Here is an 18,143-nt window from a genome sequence, read left to right on the forward strand (position 1 = left end):
TGTAGCAGCTTTCCTCAACAGCGCATATTGCGTTTGCATGACGATGATATCCGCGTGTTCCCGCTCCTTTTGCGCATGTTCAAAAAAGCGGTTCATCGGATTCCACACCATATTCATCAAATGGACCTTCTGGAACGCCAAGATAGGCAACTCGGTCAAGAGCTGTAACATGATCCTCGCGGCCCTGATCTCAGATCCAGCGAGCGTCTTCCATATCTCCCACATCTCGGCTTTGAGGGCCTCATCCCGCACTGAACACGCCGCTCTTAATACAGCCCGGAGCAGGGGCTCGTCCACCACCTTGTTTATGACAAAGTACAACCATAACGTGATGTTTTTTCGAGTACTCCGTCGAATCATGGACAACGAAACCACACTTCCCGGCGCCTGTCCCAATATAATATCCACCACATCCTCAGTCCTCATCCATTTGAGGAGCCACTGGTCCCAGATATTCGGACCACTATATCCATTCCACTGTCGTCCCTTTTCGAGGATTCGCACGACGGTATCACTGAGAATATCTATCCCCACGAGTCTTGTCTCAGACACTGATGATTTGAGCATGAAAAGGATCAGATCGAGTTCGAGGCTTCGGATGTCGCGTGGGGAGTCCTCTGGGGCGTACGTCCAGCACAGCGAGGCGTTGCGGTCACACCAGTACGCCCAGACCTTCCTCAGCTGCTCCAAATCCTTATCAATATCCGGTTTCTTCGGTGGTTTCGGACTCCCAATAGCATACTGTAAGAATGTTATCGCAGTCTTGCTAAGCGACGCGATCGCCGGCTTGGACTTTTCGATATTTTTCAACATCACATCTAACTCAGCTACTTCCTGCTCATCTAGCTCAATCAGCCAGGATGAACGTTTATCCGAGCAAATACAGATGTCCGCAAAAGAAGCTAGCGAGAGAAGCAGATCCTCGAACGTGCCCGGCGCTGTTGGGGCAAATTGGATGGCGGCATAGTCCGCCAATAACGTGAACCCATCCATGAGGATGAAAGCATGCAGCGGCGGCGTTGCCTTGGTCAACAGCTTTGGGGAAAAGGGTTCTCGGACCATCCTACCTAGAGCGGATATAAAAAACCTGTCATAAGGCTTGCCGGGCTCTTGCAGCTCTTTCCTCAAAGCATGAATGCACCATATCGTAGCCTGGTGCAAGAGCTTATGGTGAGCTACGACAAGATCCTCCGTGCGTAGTCTGTAGCTGTGCAACTTGTTGTCGAGAACGGTCTTAATGAACAGAGCGAGAATTCCCCAGATCTCCAAGGGAACAGAGTTGCTGTCTGATGCGGCGTTAACATCGGGGAAGGCCTGCTGGAGCCAAACCGTGATCAGGTCGATGGTTGCACAAGCTCGGTCTTCATCCTCGTCACGTGCGTCTCTACAGGCTTGATCGATGATAGCCTGTGCCAAATCGAAACTCTTATCACCGGCATTGTGTCGTTCGATAAGGCTTTCCAGAATACATAGATCCTCTGAATCGGTTGTTGCAATCTCCATAACTTCGTCGGTATCAGAACTTGTTGATTGAACTGTCGCGCTCGACCTCACTTCCTCTTCCTCTTGCTCTTGTGTGACACCGGGCTCATAAACAACCTCCGGCGTCCGCATAGCCAATTGTCCAACTTGTATGTCGACAGTATTACTGTCAGATCCAGTCTCCGGACTATCAGTCGTCACAACTTCTTCAACCTGCAGAGCCGTGATCGATAGCGGCACCGGACTCTCCTGCCCATCCTCCATAGTAGCCTGCCTCTTCGCTGCCGGTATATTACGGTCACTTTCATCAATCGGAGGCGGACGTCCGTTCTTCACGTTTGTTGACTCCTCAATCTTCGTGTCCACGCCATCACCAGGAATTTCTTCACTGGCCATTGTCGGTCATTGACGGATTGTCTACGTTACAGCGCCACCTTGACGTACGCGTGCGAGGCCTCACAGCTACTGCTGTGTGCAAAATTCTTGACGCGGCGCATTTTACCGCCTATCTGCGCGGGGATAGTTTCATGAACCCCCCATCTTCATAGACAAGGCTTGGGAGGGCGATTTCAGGATAGAAGTCGATAGATCAGACTCTTAGGAATCGATAGATGTCCTCGAAACGCGTGTAGTACTGTTTCTCATAGAGTTGTGACATTATGAAGGATTTTGGCGCATGTGCATGATGTTGCATGAACATGCATGAAAGCATCGAAAACACTTCTTTGATCCACAAACCTCAAAAACTGTTAGCATCAAGAAAAACACCCGCAGAACATGTTCATCTAAGCTCTTTCTATCTCATGGGACCCAGAGCAGCATCTGTAGTACCTTCCAGGGTCCGTTTCTTTCTTATAACTGAAAACACCTTTTCAGCATGAAGCGACTGAGAGAGGCCTTGTGGCCCAAAATCGGTGGCACGACGTGATTGCTAAGGATAGGTATGATCAGTTTGAACCCTTACTCGACCTCCGAGGCCTTTATCTATGTTGTTTTAGGGGTTTTTGTCATATGGAGTTTGCGATTCGCGCACACATGGGAAAGTTACGTCAAGAATTTTGCACGAAGCAGTAAGTGCAGAATGCTTGACACAACTCACTGCAGGTGCGCACAATCTTGCATACCCTCTCGTAAAACAACCTCCAAACAACTCCATTGAAGGCCTACGAAGGCCAGGATAAGCCAAAAATGCATGGGAAGATCATTTCCGACCTGGTCCGATGTCTAGTTATCCACCATTACATCAGTGGAGCCAATCCCATCACACTCAGTGAAATCGCAAATACTTCAGTCCACACCGTTTATAGAATTGTCAAGAGGTATGAAGAGCAGGACACCAGTGAGCGTACCCGTCATCGTACTTGTGGACGCAAGCCACAATTCGACGAACATTTAGGGGCAGTGAGTAAGGTGGAGCTACTGGAGGGATTCACTGAATGGTATGAAGTAAATTCAGTACTTGTACGACCAAAACACTACTCACTACCAAGAAGACTATGCCAAATTCATGAATGAAGCCTTCGCCTGCAATCTCAACCGTTTCCAGATCATGGGCTCCCTCCACAAGGTTGGATATACCCGTAGGGTGTTCACCGTCAGGGCAGCGCAGCGTAATGGAATGCTATGGGCAAACCATGCGATTGAAATGGCCTACTACACTAAGGATCAGCTTATTTTCCTCGATGAATCAGCCGTTGATGAGCGCAGCGCTCACCGCAAATTTGGCTGTGCTCCCGCTGGAAACCGTGCCATTGAAGACCGCACTCTCACTCACTCCAAGCGCTGGAGTGCATTGCCGGCACTCACCCCGACAGGTCTCCGTGCTTTGTGGTTCTTTCAGGGGTCTTTCAATGCTGACCGCTTTGTCGAATTCATCAAAGAAGAACTCCTACCAATCATAGGGCCTTACCCTGGTCCCAATAGCATTGTTGTACTCGACAATTGTCGTAGTCGTCACGATCCAGGGGTTGCTGAACTGCTAGTCGAAAGAGCCGGCTGTCAAATCCATTTCCTACCACCTTACTCCCCAGACCTAAATCCAATTGAGCTCTGTTTCAGTATGATGAAAAGCTGGATGAAGAAGAACAACGAGCATGAGTTTGCTAAGTCACAACCTGAAGACTTCATACGCCGCGCACTTGACTATATCAACTCACAAAGCGACAAACTCCTCAACATGTTCACGAACTGCGGGTAGGCATTAACCCAGGAACAGCTTACAGCTTATGTCGACAGCAGTCGTGAAATGGCCTTGGGTAATGTGGTTGAGACAAAAAGGGATACTGCAAGTACTTCGGGACGAGATCTGACGAGTTAGACGAGGTGTGACGAGATGACCGAATTACTTATTCGAATAGAGAGACAAATTTATTGAGTTAACCAGTGAAGCTCTAAAGGAAGGCATAGGGCCTTTCCTTATATACAGTTTTTCGGACGAGGGTCTAGACCCTTGCGCGGTGGCGTTCCACATGTAGTTAACTCGGTGGCGCCGAGAACAAGATCTTGAACGAGAGGAGTGAAGATAAGATGAGCCATAATAGGACCCGAGACAAATCGAGTCTCGAGTAGATCATGAAACTCGAAGTAGTTCTTCGGTTCATGACACCTTGCTTGCAGCTGCTGAGTTGCAGGGACCTGAACCTATCCTTGCGGATGATGATAAATAGTCAAAGTAAGCATTATATGTATTTTCTGACGACTTGAATTCCCACGGACACATCCCCTCACAAAACGACTGTACGGGTGTCTAAATGCAGGCACTAAGTCGGGGTTTAGTCATGCAGTTAACCCATTCAGTAGGCTATGTGCATAAATTACACCACCTAAACCGTTGTATTTGAGTACAGAGACTGCGTAAGCTTAATGCTCAACAACCACGAGCTAGAATGAAGCGAAAACTTGATACAATAAAGACATATATACAATGAGGCATCTATCAAATTTTCAGTCGTCCACGGCCTCGAAAACTGGCAGTTCAAGCGTCCGCTGTCAAGCATGCATATTTGGCTGGGCAGACTTCCATCTAGGCCAGAATTCTTGCATTGTGATCAGCCATCCCATGATGGAGTTGTTGGCTTGTTTGTGGTCTGGTCTGATTCCCCGCAGATGCAGCTAAGGCGCGCTGTGTCAAGAATTTTGCACTTGGCAGCAGGGGGTCTGCAGCCGCACCACCGAAATCTCACAGAGGCGAAACGACGACGAGGTAAACCGTGAGAACCAACCAAACAATGCCGCCAGCACAGGGAATTGCTCCGGGAATTGCTAGGACGCATAGTGCGCAGGCTACCAAGAAAGACCAGAAACGAACCGTCTTCAAGGCCGTGCTGGATTCGCCATACAACGTTACATGGCCCGTCATTGATCCCGCAGATCAGGAGCGGATCCTCGAGCTTCTTTGCAGGTAGCATAACAGCCTCCACTTTGAAAGTACTTGGCTAATGCGTTACAGCCTTCTCCAACCTTTGGGTGATCACCGCATCCTACACCCTAACAAAACCTCACAGATCAATCGCCGGAAACGACGACGAGCCTCCAAATCCCAAAATACCCCCGCAAACCCAGCATCCACCAACGATGCGATGGACGTCGATCCTGGCCCATCATCGAGCAAAGCCGTCGAAGCACCAAAAATCGCCAATCACCTCACAATGGGCATAAACTCAACTACCCGCCACCTCGAATCCCAAGCCCGCCGCCTCCTCCCATCAACACTCAAACCCCCTTTTTCAACTCCCCCACCACCCCCACCTCCATCCTCCGACAGACAAATCAAGTATGTCTTCGCTTGTCGCTCAGACATCACCCCACACCACCTCCTCTCCCACCTCCCGACCCTCACCGCTCTCCTCACCACACACACAACCCGTCTCGTCTCCCTCCCCCGCGGCGCCGAAGCTCGTCTAGTACAAATCCTCGGTCTACGACGTGTCGGGGTGATTGGACTCATGGATGGTGTGCAGGGGGGGGAGATGGAGGGGTTGGTGAGGTTGTGCGAGAAGGTGCATCCGATGGATGTACCGTGGTTGAAGGCTGGAAGTGAGAAGGTGGAGTACGTCCAGGCGAATTTGAAGATGGTGGAGACGGTTGTCAGTAGTGGGAAGCATAGGTCATAATCAACCCAGGGTGTTACGCAGGAAGCAATGGTATCCAATTTGTATTACGCCATATCAGCCGAAACCTCACCTCGAAAAGCTCCATCTAAGCATACACACGAGTAAAGATATAATGGTAACAATGCAAGAACACCCCGGAACAATATTGCTAGGAATCAGGCACTTGTCGCAGGCTTCACACCTGGCAACTTGCCGTGCTTCTCCAACACCTTCATCACCCACCCCTTCTCCTCATGACCAATGACTTCAGCAAGGGACTTCATCGCACCCTCTTTTTCTTCCTCGGTATCGGCATAGAAGTCGATCGCCTCTCCGTTCTTGAAGAATAAACGGAAGCCACGATCAGCGTACATGATTCCGCCTTCGTCAGAGGTGAAGCCACTCTTTCGCCTCGCCCTTCCGGCACCCTTAACTTCGGGCTGAGTAAGAGACATCCGATCCCCGACTAGCTTCAACGCCTTGCGGAGATTGAACTTGGCTCGACGATGCTTGATGTTGGTTTCGTGGTAAGCGGACATCTCATACCCCTCAATGCGGAAGTAGCGACGACGCCAATGAGCAATATCACCACCCTGCTGAGTAAGATATCCTTCCCAATGCAATTGGGTCTGCCATGCTTCTTCTTCTGCCACTTGACGCAACGCGGACTTCATGCTGTTTGGCAGAGGATCCTTGCTGGTTCCAGTCCCTGGCGCATAGAACATCTGGATGACTGCTTTGCAGACGGGGTATGCCTTCTTCTTGATACGAGGGGTCTCCTTGACCGGCGAGCTCCTCCCACTCCTCATACTTGATTGAACTGTAGAAGTATCTACAGCCCAAAAGTTCTGTAGAGCCACTTCCGTCGTGTACGCTTGACCGTAAGCAGCGTTCTCATACTGGTCAAAGCTAACGTGCGTCCTTGCAAAGTTACCATTGCCTGACACCATGCTTTCGTACACGGAGGGTTGGTATGGATCCTCCTTCCCCTTTTTCGGCGACCGTAGAATCTTGCCGAGAAATGATTTGGGACGGGTGGGGCTAGTGCTAGGGTGTGTAAGGCGTGGTCGTGACACCTGTGACATGTTCATATGAAGACTGACGGTAAACTCTAGGTCGCCGTCGACAAGCAGTTCAAACTCCTGGTTCAAAGCAACCCTTCTCTGGAGCACATGCCAAGGGGTCGTGACTTGGTGTTTTCCATTGTCGACAGTACATGCAAACTGAGGACGCTCGATAGTACCGCCCATGGGCAGTTCGACGTCTTTGATCTCCAGGATCTTGAACAACAACTTGCCGCGACGGACTTGCTTTGGAGCAGCATCCTTAACCGGCGTGGGAGGCGCGACTTCTTTCGGTCGAACAGCATCTTCGGGCTTCAGGAGCGATTGGACAGCAGATGTTTTTGCAACCGCACGACTCGCAGTCGTCTGAGAAACCTTCTGCGACGCTGCTGAGGCCTGAGCTTTCTGGGGAGTGGACCCTTGCCATGGCTCAACCATGATAGAGTCGTTCTTCCTGTGAGCCTGCTGCCTTGGTACACGAACACTGCTGCTGGCATGAATGACGCTGGAGTTTTGTCGGACGAGGTACTTCGGCTTGGGCTTCTCGAAGACACGGTCCATCTCGCTTGCCAAATCACCAAACATCATAGTCGTAGACGAGGGCAGCTCGAAGTCCAGCTTCGGCATTGTGCTCGTCGCGTCCTTCTTAGGAGTGAGGTACTTCGCTGTCAAGCTGTCGTCCTCGCCGTCTTCGCTGCTTGTGGATGAGATAACCTCCTCCTTCAACATTGCTTCCGCTTCGCGACGAGCAGCGGCCATAGCCGAAACGTCCGCAGGAGTCAGGCTCGGCCTCACCTTGAGCTTCGAGCCCTTGGGAGGTCTGATGGTGGCTTCAGAGAGCGGAATACCGCCTGGGGACGACGCCACCGAGCTAGGTGTATCGGAATGGAAGAATCGAAGAGGGTGCTCTGGAGTTTTCGGCAAGTGAGTCCTCATGGGATCTTTTCTGAAGTCATCTGATCCAGGCTTGATAGGCTCAGCCTCCTCCTTAGACAAGTATTGTCCCAAGTCGAAACCGAGATCACCGAGGCCACAAAGTTCTGGTAGCACCAAAGACGGCGGCCTGAAGTCGGAAAGTGACTTTAGGGCTGGCGTCTTCCTCTCCTCTTGAATTTGGATCTGCTGCTCTGGTGTTCGTGGACGTTCCACCTCCACCTCTTTGATTTCTTCCACAACTTCCTCCTCGGTGACGGGAGCCGTCTCCGGGATATCCCGCAAAAGAACTTGCTCCTCAATGTTCAGAACTGGAGTCACATCAGCCTTTTTGTGCTCCGTTGGAAAGTCCTCCGGTAACCATGCGTTCAATTCAGCCTGAGCAGCGTCAACTGTCTCATCGTCTGATGGAGTATCAATATCCTCCTCCTCATGCAGCAATGACTCCTTGATACTGAAGAGACTGTTCTTGGGCGTTTCGTTAACATGCGACGTGGGAATGATTCGGTCAGCTTCAGAAAGGGAATCTTGACGGCGCAAAGAGGTACCAGTCACAGGCAACGAGTCGTAGGCAGAATCGAGTACCGGAGAGTCTTCCTGTTTCGTTGCCGCCGCTGGTACGTTGAGAGTAAGATGAAAAAGTCGCTTCTGCAAGGCATCATTGACCTCTTCCATCTGCGCGAGGTCCTGAAAATCGAAACGTCCACTTTCCGGGATATCTTCGGAATCTTCGGCAGAGTCCGAGGAAAAAGGCGCGGTTACAGCATCTTGAGTTTGTGAAGACTCAATCGGCTCGACCGTCTCCACAGATATACCGAGAGCATCATGAAGTAAGGTTTTGGCACCTGCAACGGGCAGCTCCGGCTCGTACACAGATGCGTCTTCTTCGTATTTGTGCATTCCGTAATGTGGTACTGTTGGTAAAGGCCGCGTTGTGGAGTTGTGAAGGGTATAGCCAGGTACAGCTGGAAGAGACCTTCCATTGAATTTCGAAGGTGAACCCATAGGCTCAACGGCAGGAGTGATCTCGATGTCTTCATCATTGACATATTCCTCCTCGTCATCCGTATACTGCTCCAACGCTGGTGACACTGTGTACACCGAGCTTCCGGTGGGCGATAATGACACCCTTGGGAGCACGTGGATCTTGTCGGGCGCGTCGTCAAAGGTCACCGTCTTCCGCCGCTTAAGACTGCTCTTGCGCGTTGGAGTATCCTGTGGTAACGCCGCATCTCTAGGCTGCATATCTTCCGGCGTGCTGGCGTCCGTACTTGCCACAGACGTTGTTCTCGCCAATGATGGCCGGGCGGAGTCGGTAGCAGTCGATTGTATGCTGTCAAATTCATGCTCAGAAGGACCAAGCTGAGTGTTAATCTTGATATTTGGACGAATCAAGGTGTTTGTTGTAGGCGGAAGCTCAAATGTTGGTGACTGGGCGAGGAACGGAGAACTGGTCACCGCCGTTGTCGTTGGGTAATCCTTGATATTTGGTGACGCTGCTGATTCCAGATCAAAGCCAGTCTGCTCTAATTGAGGACTTGTAACGAACTGGCTCTTGCTCACGTACGATGCTGATTCTAGACGCACGATATCGCTCTTTCTTCGGTTGGCCTTCTCCGTCTTTCCAGCATTAGCCTCCCGTTCCTTCCATAAGTTAAGTGCAAATCCTTTGGGTTCTTTTTTTCCAACACGTCCCTCGAGGTTTAGGCGACGGGCAGTCGGGCTCAGGTCTTGTAAGGGCGATGTAACCTGTTCATCTTGAGAACGTTGCGGGGTGCTCTGGACCGTGCCCGCGACGTGTTCCTTGACCATAGGTAAAGATCTGTCAATCCAGGATCAAAGCGACTGCGAATTATTACGGAATGTCGATTCGCGAAGGCGTAGCTAAGCAATGAGCGATAGGGTTGCTATTGTATCTGCCAAGCTGGTATATGCTACAACAGAACCCACCTGTTTGTTGACGCATGCAGGGGCTGTTCACCATGACAACGCCGGCACGTTGTACCACTGTGGGAAACCATATTACTTGCGCGCGCCTATCTGTGTAAATTCGGTACGTGAATGATGCTCTGCAAAATCACCACGTATTATTGGAGGTTCAGTATTGGTTTCAAGACATCGACAGACAACTTTACCGCTGCGACTCGCGGCTCTACAGGCACACTTGCAAGGTTCTTTCTTCTTCCCACGCCGTTAATGTCCCCGCGATGACGCGCGCACGTGCTGAAGCTGTGCCCATGATGTACCGAGGCACGGAACTCCTCCGAAACTGCGACGTATCAATTATCGAGCATTCCCCCATCAATTGGATAGACACTGCCATTGTCATCCATGATTATGCAGCTCAGCACTCTCATAGCATGGGCTCCCCTGCTGCTTGCTTCGTTAAGTTCAGCGGAATTCACCCCAGACACACAGCTTTCCCTCGCAACTCCGCTCTCCGATAATAACGTCAAGCTCAATGGCGAGTGGGATCACTTCGGCGCCATATCGCTACAGACTGATCGCCTCCAGTTGACCCCTGCGAAACCTAATCAGGTCGGTGCTATCTGGAATAAGATCAAGAATGGACATCTTTCTTGGTCTGCGGAAGCCACTTTCCGTGTATCAGGCGAGGAAAGAGGAGGAAACAACGGAATGGCAATTTGGTAGCTCGTTTCCAACAATTAGTTTTACCGGCATGTTACTGACAGCGTGTCACAGGTACACCGCAGACCGCGGCGAATCAGGTCCAATCTTCGGCTCCAAAGACAAATGGGACGGTCTCGCCCTAACCTTCTCCACCGGAAAGGGCGGCCTTGGCTTCGTCCGTGGTCATCTTAACGACCGAAGCATCCAATACTCCAGCCTCGAGGATCCCTCCCGACAAGCCTTTGGCTCATGCGCGATGAAATATCGCAACACCGGCGACATGGTCCGGGTACGGATCGTGCAGTCAGACGGAAGGCTGAGAGTTGAGACGAATGGAAATCTGTGTTTTGAGACGAATCAGGTGGAGTTGCCAAGGGGAAACTACTGGGGATTGTCGGCGTCTAGCACGGATCATCCCGATACGCACGAGTTGTTCACATTCAAGGTCATTCCTTTGGCGGGTAGCGATTTTGCTGCTATGCCTGCACCCCCCGGCGGCCAAGAGCAGGGTCACTTTGTCCCTCCTCCTGTACAGCGCGAAGCACCCGTCGACACGGGCGCAACACCCGGTCTCGCTCAACAGATCAACCGCTTGGAGATGCAGTTCTCCTCCTTGACTCGTCGCATGGATTCTTTGCAGGCATCTAAGTCCCTCATTGACCGTGTTGACAATCAACTGGATGCTATCACCCGTGTTGTCATGGATTTACAAAATAAGGTTGGTCAGGGATTGGGTGGTAGTGACGTTGCTTCCCGCGCTCAAACACAACGTGTCGTGGACGAGGTGTCTCGTCTGACTGCCCGTCTAGATTCTCTGGAGAAGATCATGCGCGAGCACACCTCCTCGGTCCTCGGATCGCTGCCAGACACCGTCACTACCGCCATGATGGGCATCCCTCAGTCTGCTGTTGGGTGGTCAGGACTTATGTTCATCTTTGCTTTGCAGATCGCTGTCCTCGGTGGTTATGCTTGGTTCAAGAGAAGGTTAGACTCACCAAAGAAGTACCTTTGAGGGCAAAAATGGTATTTTAGTTCTATAATCGAGCAGTAAGATAGGTGGAAGTATTTTGTGGTTAGCATATATAACCTTCATACCCGCAGGTGCGTTCCGTGCTTGTTGTTATTTGATATTGTAACCCTTACATGTCTCCTCTTCTGGCCAACCTATTCGCTATTCCAGGAATCTTCATCAGCCGCGGTGGTTGATGGGTACGTGCGACGTACTGGTGTGTGCAAAATTCTTGACGCGCATTTCCGTACATGCGCGAGACCCCTGTAAGCGTGAGAGAAAATACCTCCAAACGACTCGATAAAAGGTCTAGGAAACTCAATAACGGCTGAAAATGCTTGGGAAAATATGTTCCGATGTCGATCGCAAAAAGGTAATCAACCCATATGCTTCTGAGAAGGATGTCTACGATATTGCGACCAACATAGAGAGGTCTCCTCGCACAGTTTACCGCATTGTGAAGAGAGTCGAGGAGACAAGGCTTACTGAGCGTAAGGGCAACTCAACCTACGGGCGCAAACCGGCTATTGACGAGTTTCTGGGCTTGGTAAGTTGATTACTACCGCTTACGGGTACCACCAAGGGCATCACTAAATGACCGCAGCAAATCAAGTACTTCTACGACAAAAACCCCACCCTCTATCAAGACGACTGTGCTGAGTTTCTCAATGATCAATCCGCTACATCTTTATCGCGCTACCATGTCACCCGCTACCTGCAAAAGATTGGATATACCTGTAAGGTCTTAACCTTACGGGCAGCCCAGTGTAACCCCATCTTACGCGCAAACCATGCCATTGAAATGGCTGACTACACTCAAGAGCAGCTGGTATTTTTCGGCAAATCAGCCGTGGATGAGCGCACAGGTTCACGAAAATTTGGATACTCACCGACTGGCACCCGCGCCATCCAGGAGAGGGTCTTTGGACATTCGACACGTTGGAGTGTGCTGCCGGCATTGACTATTAAGGTTTGAAGGCGCTACGCATCTTTCAGGGGTCCTTCAGTGCTGACCGATTTGTCGATCATCAAAGAGGACCTGCTACCTATTGTTGGTCCATTCCCTGGTCGAAACAGTGTCATTTTGCTTCATAATTGTCGAATTCATTATGACCCAAGGGTTGCTGAAATCTTAGTGAACCAACATGGGTGCCGCATTCTTTTCTTACCACCATACTCGCCCGACCTCAACCCAATCGGGCTCTGTTTCAGCATGATGAAGGCCTGGATGAAGCGCAATAACCACAACCCTGACGCCCGTCTCGACACTCCCTCTTTTATCCGCAAAGCGATCAACTATATCAACACAGATCTAGAAAAGATCTGCAGTTTGTACACGGGCTGTGGTTATGCGCTGACCGGCAAGGATTTCCGTTGATAACAACTGTCAAATGGCCGCTCGAGCGGCTGAGCGGGTGTAGCTATCATTCGTTAGTTAGTCTCAGTATTTTCACGAGTCGAAGGAGACATCTCGTTCATTAGTCACATACTTGCCATTCTCACAGGGAACAGCCCCGCCTGCGTGGCGGCGATGTTGTGCTTCAGGGAGTATTTGTTGACGCCTTCGACGACCATATGATCATGACGGAGCTCCTCGAGGGCGAGATCGATCAAAAGCTGCTCGTGGTCGGCCCAAGACCTGACTGGATTGACCGTCCAGGGTATTTTGTTTGGTGGGATGGTCGCGTCCTGCACGAAGACGCGGTAAAATGATGCACGTCAAGCATTTTGCACGCAGCAGTATTTGTGGCGGTGGTGGATAGCGCTACGAAAAAGTCTAAACTCCAAGGGTCCTCGGGCCATCAGAACGTGTACAAAGGAAGCAATCATGGGTGCTTCGGTCAAGGTTGCGAACAAGGCAAGGAGCAAGAAGGGTAACGGCGGTCAGCAACCGAAGAAGAAGCAACAGGTTCAGAACCAGAACCAGGATGCTGTCGCACAAAAACCTGCCGTAAAGAAGGTCAAGACCGCCAAGTCAATCGCCAAAGACGAACGACGAGCTCAGAATAAGGCCGGCACCCGAGTGATTCACGTTCCTACCGCCAACGGTGATGACGACTCCGATGTATCCGACGCCGTGATGGAAGGATTCGACTCGCACTTCAAGGGCTTCACCGTTGATACGAATGCAATTGCGAAGAGGGCGCCGAAGCCAAAATACGAGCGAGGTGCTTCACAAAAGCCAAAACAGAAGCGGAAGGCTGTTGATATGTCAGATGACGAAGAGGACTGGAATGAGAGTGACGAGGAGCACAGAGATTGGGAGGAAGAGCAGGACTACGAGCTGAGACCGCGAGTGATGAAGACTGTACAGGAGAGCACCAGATTGCCTATCAAGACCAAGGAAGGACGATTGATCAAGATGGCCGCGCCGAAGCCCACTAAAGAGGAATCAGAATCGGAAGAGGAGGAGGAGGAAGCAACCCCAGAGCCCGATGTGGTCGAAGCGAAGCCTGAGAAGAAGCTTACCCTGAAGCAGCGTGTTCTCGCAGCAAAGGAGGAACTTGCGAAGCTCGCCAACGACCTTATCGAAGATCCCGAAGAGAACATCTTCAACCTGAAACGTCTACGCGAACTCTCTGAGTCGCCCGACCTCCCGATCGTCAAGCTCGCCCTCGTTACTCAGCTCGCAGTTTACAAGGACATCATCCCAGGATATCGTATTCGTCCACTGACGGAAATCGAATTGGCGCAAAAGGTTAGCAAGGACGTGAAGAAGTTGAGGGTCCACGAGGAGACGCTTGTTGGGAACTACCAGGCATATGTCCAGTTGTTGGGAGTTATGGTGAAGGACCAGAGGCAACATGAGGCTGGATCCCAATATGCCAATTTGGCACTGATCGCTTGCAACGCTGTCTGCACGTTACTGACCACCCATCCCCACTTTAACTTCAGAACTGAGTTGCTGAACATTGTGATTGGACGGTTAAGTCGTAAGACTGTTGACGAAGGGTTCGAGAAGTGCAGGTTGGCGATCGAGCAGATCTTCCGTGAGGACGATGAGGGTCATGCTTCTATGGAGGCGGTGAAGTTGTTGGCGAAGATGATGCAGTCACGGCACTATAAGGTTGACGAAGGCGTTTTGAACACCTTCTTCCACCTCCGTCTGCTCTCTGAATTCAACCAGCGTGCATCGACGGAGAGGGTTGAGAAGGAGCAACAAGTGAAAATGAAGAAGAAGGACCGGGAGCATCGTACCAAGAAGCAACGAAAGCAGGCGAAGGAGGATAAGGAGATTGAGAAGGAGATGAAGGAAGCTGAGGCTATCGTTGACAAGGAGGAGAAGGATCGCATGCAGGGTGAGACTTTGAAGATTGTCTTTGTTACCTACATCCGTATCTTGAAGGAAGGAAGCAAGGAGTTGATGGGTGCTACTCTGGAAGGATTGGCAAAGTTTGCTCATTTGATCAACATCGATTTCTTTGGAGATCTGTTGGAGGCATTGAAGGAGTTGTTGGCGCTTGCGGAGGCGAACGATGATGGCGATGACAGAAACGATTACCTCGGCCGCTCCGAAACTCGTGAAGCATTGCTTTGTGTAACTACAGCCTTTGCGTTGCTGTCAGGTCAAGGTGACACGCATGCATCTCTTGACTTGAGTACATTCGTACATCACCTGTACTCCACGTTACTTCAGGTATCGCTGAACCCCGATGTCGAGTTCTCCTCGAAGACTCCTCGATTGCAAGATCCAAACAACCCTCAGGAGCTCCGTCCATCAAGAGTCAACGTCGCTACCGAGATGGAGATGGTTGTGCGTTCGCTTGAATCCATTCTTTTTAAGCAGCGCAATGTGCCACCAGTGCGTGTGGCTGCTCTGGCGAAGCGTCTTGGTGTTGCTATGCTCAACTTCCCGGAGAAGTCGACTTTGGCTTCTCTTGGCACCATGCACAAGATGGCAAGAAAGTACTCGAGATTACAGGCGTTGTTCTCTACTGAGGACCGAACAGGCAATGGAGTATACAACGCTTTGGTTGATGATCCGGAGTTGAGTAACCCGTACGCAGCGACTATGTGGGAGACTGTGTTGTTGGAGAGACATTATTCGCCGAAGGTTGCGGATGCGGCAAAGACTCTTTACAAGGCGTTTGATCTGCAATAAGTGTATGGCATTAGACAACTCTGACAGGAACCCCGTTTTTTTCATTACATAATATCTTAAATTTCTGTTTCCGTTGGGAGCTCACCCCTCTGTATTGCTTGAACACTTGCTCTGTCCGGTAACTGCCACTCAACGTTCCCATTCACCACTTCGTCATCGCTGAGCCGCTCGAGATGCTGTAAGTTTGCCCTAATATAGGAAACTAGCTCGGCTAGTGCTGGCAAGTCAGGTTCTTGCGTTGTCTGGAATACGTTTCTATTACATATGTTAGCCTTGTGAATGTATCCATTCGAAATTTCTGTACACACCTCCACAGCGCAGCAGCGAAAACCGTATCATCCTTGGTCAAAGCCTCATCGTACGCGAGGGTAGATCCTCTGAATTGGTCGTAGTAGTCCTTGAGCATCGTCGTGGCAACCCTTCCACTCGTGATTTTGTACTGCCCTCTGATACGCATTTCGACGTCCTCGAAGTAATAGTCAACCAATCTCTGCGAATATCGCTTCTTCTGGTCGACCGGCAACGCACGGATTCTGACAAGAAGCATCCAAACGTGAATCTGGGTGATTTGGAACCATGTGGTGAGTGAGGGTGTGAGTTTGCAATCCTGGTAAAAGAAGTCTCGACAGGCAGGAAAACGGCCATCCAGCGCACCCATCTCAGCGCAAACAGCATAAAGTTCTCGACAGGCTGAAATAGAAATACCAGTCTTGCTGAAGTACCCCAGTTTGGGGGTCAGCCACAAGAGAAATTTGAACGTCCAACTGTCCGGGTCTAATGACTTCTCACCCGGCTTTCTCTGGAGTCTCAGGCCTGCAGCACCGGGGGTCTCGAGAGTGGGGGGCCCCGTAGGACGGCCGACTTTCTTGCGAAAAATACCGTTCGCAAGAGGGGTGCTCGAGAAGGTACGGACGGCAAATGCCAGGTCGCGCTGAGCGATGTTCAATGCCTGAAGTGAATTGTCAGTCAGACGCTTTCCTTTCACCGAGGCGCACGGAGACCACATACCTGCTTGCGAAGAGCAAACGCCATCGTTTATCTGTTGGGTGTAAGCTGTGCTGAAGGATTCACGATGTCCACGGGTCGATCGTATACCTGCTGGTAAGTATCGCGCTCACAAAAGTCTACGCAGGTCGAAGCATCATATCTGCACGCGCACCCAATCCCCGTACTCACGTGATATCGATGATAGATGCACGCACGTATACATCTATGAGCTTGAACTGAAAAGGTTCTGAAGTTCTATCTATGATTGATGCAACCATCCCTCCTCGTTATCAAACATCAGAGGTAACCAAACGGTGGGAAAAACAACGACAAATGCGCACACCTGAGACAGTCCATTCAGGCTTGTGTCCATAAGCTCTACCAAGCGCATCATCAACGACTCTTAGACTGCTCACTGGCAGAATCACTTTTCGATACGACAGTTGTAAGAGGAACATAAACCCCTTCATCCGTCCTCCCCGCCGACTCATTTTCAGATCTCCATTTGGCAAAAATATCCACCGTAGCCCCGGCAAGAACGACAGTACCTCCAACCCAGCTCCATTTATCTGGTGTTTCCCCCCAAACTGCCCAATCACCAACAAGCGCCAGACTGTACTGCAGGTAAGAAGTCATGCTTGCCTTGGAAGATCTCACGCGTTGAATACCGTACGTCAAGCTGAGAACAGCAGCGTTGCCAAGGACAATCGTTCTAAGCAGGAGAAGAATTACCATCGGCTGTGTTGGTGGAACGAATTTGACGCCGGAAAGGGGAATAAGGATGAGAGAGAATATAGCCGAGAATGATGAAAAGTAATGCGTCAAAATCAGCGGATGAGCCCGCTTGCCAACAGCCCTCATGGAAGTTACAGCGCTTGCTCCAGCAAGAATGCAGACAACTGCAACCACGACGGTAAACACCTTCTGTCTCGCATCGGTCATTGCGGCATCCTCGGCTACGTTGCCGGTCACGTTCTCTCCAATTCTTCCAGTGTGTCCAATCACAGCAGCATCAGTTGAAGGAGAGCCTCTTGCAACAACCATGACTCCAGAAAAACTGACGACGCCGGCACACGCCTCAATGACCGTGTACTCCTCTTTCAAGAAGAACCAGCAGAATATCGGCGTTACCATTGGCCCGAGAAAGGTAATCGTCGTAGAATCAGAGAGCGTGAGATATTGCAGCGAGTAGAAAACGCCGAACAGTCCCCAGAAGCCACCAATGGCTCGAACAACAAGCAGCAGTCGCACGCCGGAAGGACCGAGGAAGTAATCTGGCAAGGAATGGTAGTGCATATATCCGAGGAGAACCGCCGATGTTATGCTAGACAAAGGCATTAATACAGACGCATATACTATATATGCATTGATTCCCAAACCTCATCCGTATAAGTATCATCTCGAGAGTGTGCAGGCCATAGTCATTGCTCAGCATCTTCGCCAAGACATTCACAGCCCAAAAGAAGAACTGGGAGGCGATCATGGCTAAAATACCATCGTGCTTCTTCCACAAAGGTACGTGAGGCGAGTGAAGATTTTGCTCCAGCTGCTGCTCCTCGTCGATACGCTGGAGTTGATCGGCGGAAAAGGTGCTCAACGTCGTGGGAGAAGGCGTGCGTGATCCTCCGCGAGGTCGAAGCAATGGAGAGCATTCAATCGACGGAACCTTTCCAGGAAGCACTGTAACAGCCAAAGTTGGGGATGCCGACGTTGTCATGACGAGTTGGGCTGCTGGTACGGCGTTGGGGATGAATGCACTGCTTTCCGATCGAACAGGCTGCTCCCTCATCGTCGACCTTGCAGGAGATCTCGTAAAGCTCATACTGATAGAGACAGGAGCTCTG

The 18,143-nt window shown here is 50.8% G+C and overlaps 8 protein-coding genes across 8 annotated transcripts; 4 read left to right on the top strand and 4 right to left on the bottom strand.

Annotated features, from left to right (window-relative positions):
- The first annotated feature begins 4,684 nt into the window (after positions 1–4,684).
- On the top strand, positions 4,685–5,616 carry SAICODRAFT_18668 (uncharacterized protein). Its single transcript, XM_019165993.1, has 2 exons — positions 4,685–4,882; positions 4,931–5,616. The coding sequence occupies exons 1-2, from the start codon at positions 4,710–4,712 to the stop codon at positions 5,592–5,594; spliced, it is 837 nt and encodes a 278-aa protein (XP_019024743.1). The 5' UTR covers positions 4,685–4,709; the 3' UTR covers positions 5,595–5,616.
- A 44-nt stretch (positions 5,617–5,660) lies between these two features.
- On the bottom strand, positions 5,661–5,963 carry SAICODRAFT_29997 (uncharacterized protein). The gene has a single exon (XM_019167556.1). The coding sequence runs from the start codon at positions 5,945–5,947 to the stop codon at positions 5,750–5,752; it is 198 nt and encodes a 65-aa protein (XP_019024744.1). The 5' UTR covers positions 5,948–5,963; the 3' UTR covers positions 5,661–5,749.
- Positions 5,964–6,742: 779 nt separating this feature from the next.
- SAICODRAFT_29998 (uncharacterized protein) lies at positions 6,743–7,384 on the bottom strand (the record flags this gene model as incomplete). Its single annotated transcript, XM_019167557.1, has 1 exon — positions 6,743–7,384. A coding segment is annotated over exon 1 (594 nt), but the record flags the coding sequence as incomplete, so codon positions are not given.
- A 2,517-nt stretch (positions 7,385–9,901) lies between these two features.
- Positions 9,902–11,213, top strand: SAICODRAFT_24859 (concanavalin A-like lectin/glucanase; the record flags this gene model as incomplete). Its single annotated transcript, XM_019166809.1, has 2 exons — positions 9,902–10,218; positions 10,274–11,213. The coding sequence occupies 2 exons, from the start codon at positions 9,902–9,904 to the stop codon at positions 11,211–11,213; spliced, it is 1,257 nt and encodes a 418-aa protein (XP_019024746.1).
- A 1,186-nt stretch (positions 11,214–12,399) lies between these two features.
- Positions 12,400–12,626, top strand: SAICODRAFT_30000 (uncharacterized protein). Its single transcript, XM_019167558.1, has one exon. It carries the CDS (start codon positions 12,424–12,426, stop codon positions 12,586–12,588), a length of 165 nt encoding a protein of 54 aa, XP_019024747.1. The 5' UTR covers positions 12,400–12,423; the 3' UTR covers positions 12,589–12,626.
- A 793-nt stretch (positions 12,627–13,419) lies between these two features.
- On the top strand, positions 13,420–15,312 carry SAICODRAFT_56061 (nucleolar complex-associated protein 3; the record flags this gene model as incomplete). The annotated part of the gene is made up of 1 exon (XM_019169422.1): positions 13,420–15,312. The coding sequence occupies one exon, from the start codon at positions 13,420–13,422 to the stop codon at positions 15,310–15,312; it is 1,893 nt and encodes a 630-aa protein (XP_019024748.1).
- Positions 15,313–15,368: 56 nt separating this feature from the next.
- Positions 15,369–15,970, bottom strand: SAICODRAFT_56103 (ubiquinol-cytochrome C chaperone; the record flags this gene model as incomplete). Its single annotated transcript, XM_019169424.1, has 2 exons — positions 15,369–15,567; positions 15,621–15,970. The coding sequence occupies 2 exons, from the start codon at positions 15,968–15,970 to the stop codon at positions 15,369–15,371; spliced, it is 549 nt and encodes a 182-aa protein (XP_019024749.1).
- A 568-nt stretch (positions 15,971–16,538) lies between these two features.
- Positions 16,539–18,022, bottom strand: SAICODRAFT_91445 (uncharacterized protein). Its single transcript, XM_019171752.1, has 2 exons — positions 17,679–18,022; positions 16,539–17,623 (listed from the first exon to the last, which is right to left on the bottom strand). Exons 1-2 carry the CDS (start codon positions 18,014–18,016, stop codon positions 16,693–16,695), a joined length of 1,269 nt encoding a protein of 422 aa, XP_019024750.1. The 5' UTR covers positions 18,017–18,022; the 3' UTR covers positions 16,539–16,692.
- Between the last annotated feature and the right edge of the window lie 121 nt (positions 18,023–18,143).

This window comes from Saitoella complicata, assembly GCF_001661265.1.
Source record: "Saitoella complicata NRRL Y-17804 unplaced genomic scaffold SAICOscaffold_9, whole genome shotgun sequence".
Lineage (NCBI taxonomy): Eukaryota > Fungi > Ascomycota > Saitoellomycetes > Saitoellales > Saitoellaceae > Saitoella > Saitoella complicata.

Excerpts from the sequence above, each read along its gene's own strand:
- SAICODRAFT_91445 (XM_019171752.1), bottom strand. The coding sequence starts at position 18,016 with ATGACAACGTCGGCATCCCCAACTTTGGCTGTTACAGTGCTTCCTGGA. Across the intron at positions 17,624-17,678 it reads ATGATACTTATACGGATGAG|CATAACATCGGCGGTTCTCC; the intron begins GTTTGGGAATCA and ends GCCTTTGTCTAG.
- SAICODRAFT_29997 (XM_019167556.1), bottom strand. The coding sequence starts at position 5,947 with ATGTACGCTGATCGTGGCTTCCGTTTATTCTTCAAGAACGGAGAGGCG.
- SAICODRAFT_18668 (XM_019165993.1), top strand. The coding sequence starts at position 4,710 with ATGCCGCCAGCACAGGGAATTGCTCCGGGAATTGCTAGGACGCATAGT. Across the intron at positions 4,883-4,930 it reads ATCCTCGAGCTTCTTTGCAG|CCTTCTCCAACCTTTGGGTG; the intron begins GTAGCATAACAG and ends AATGCGTTACAG.
- SAICODRAFT_30000 (XM_019167558.1), top strand. The coding sequence starts at position 12,424 with ATGATGAAGGCCTGGATGAAGCGCAATAACCACAACCCTGACGCCCGT.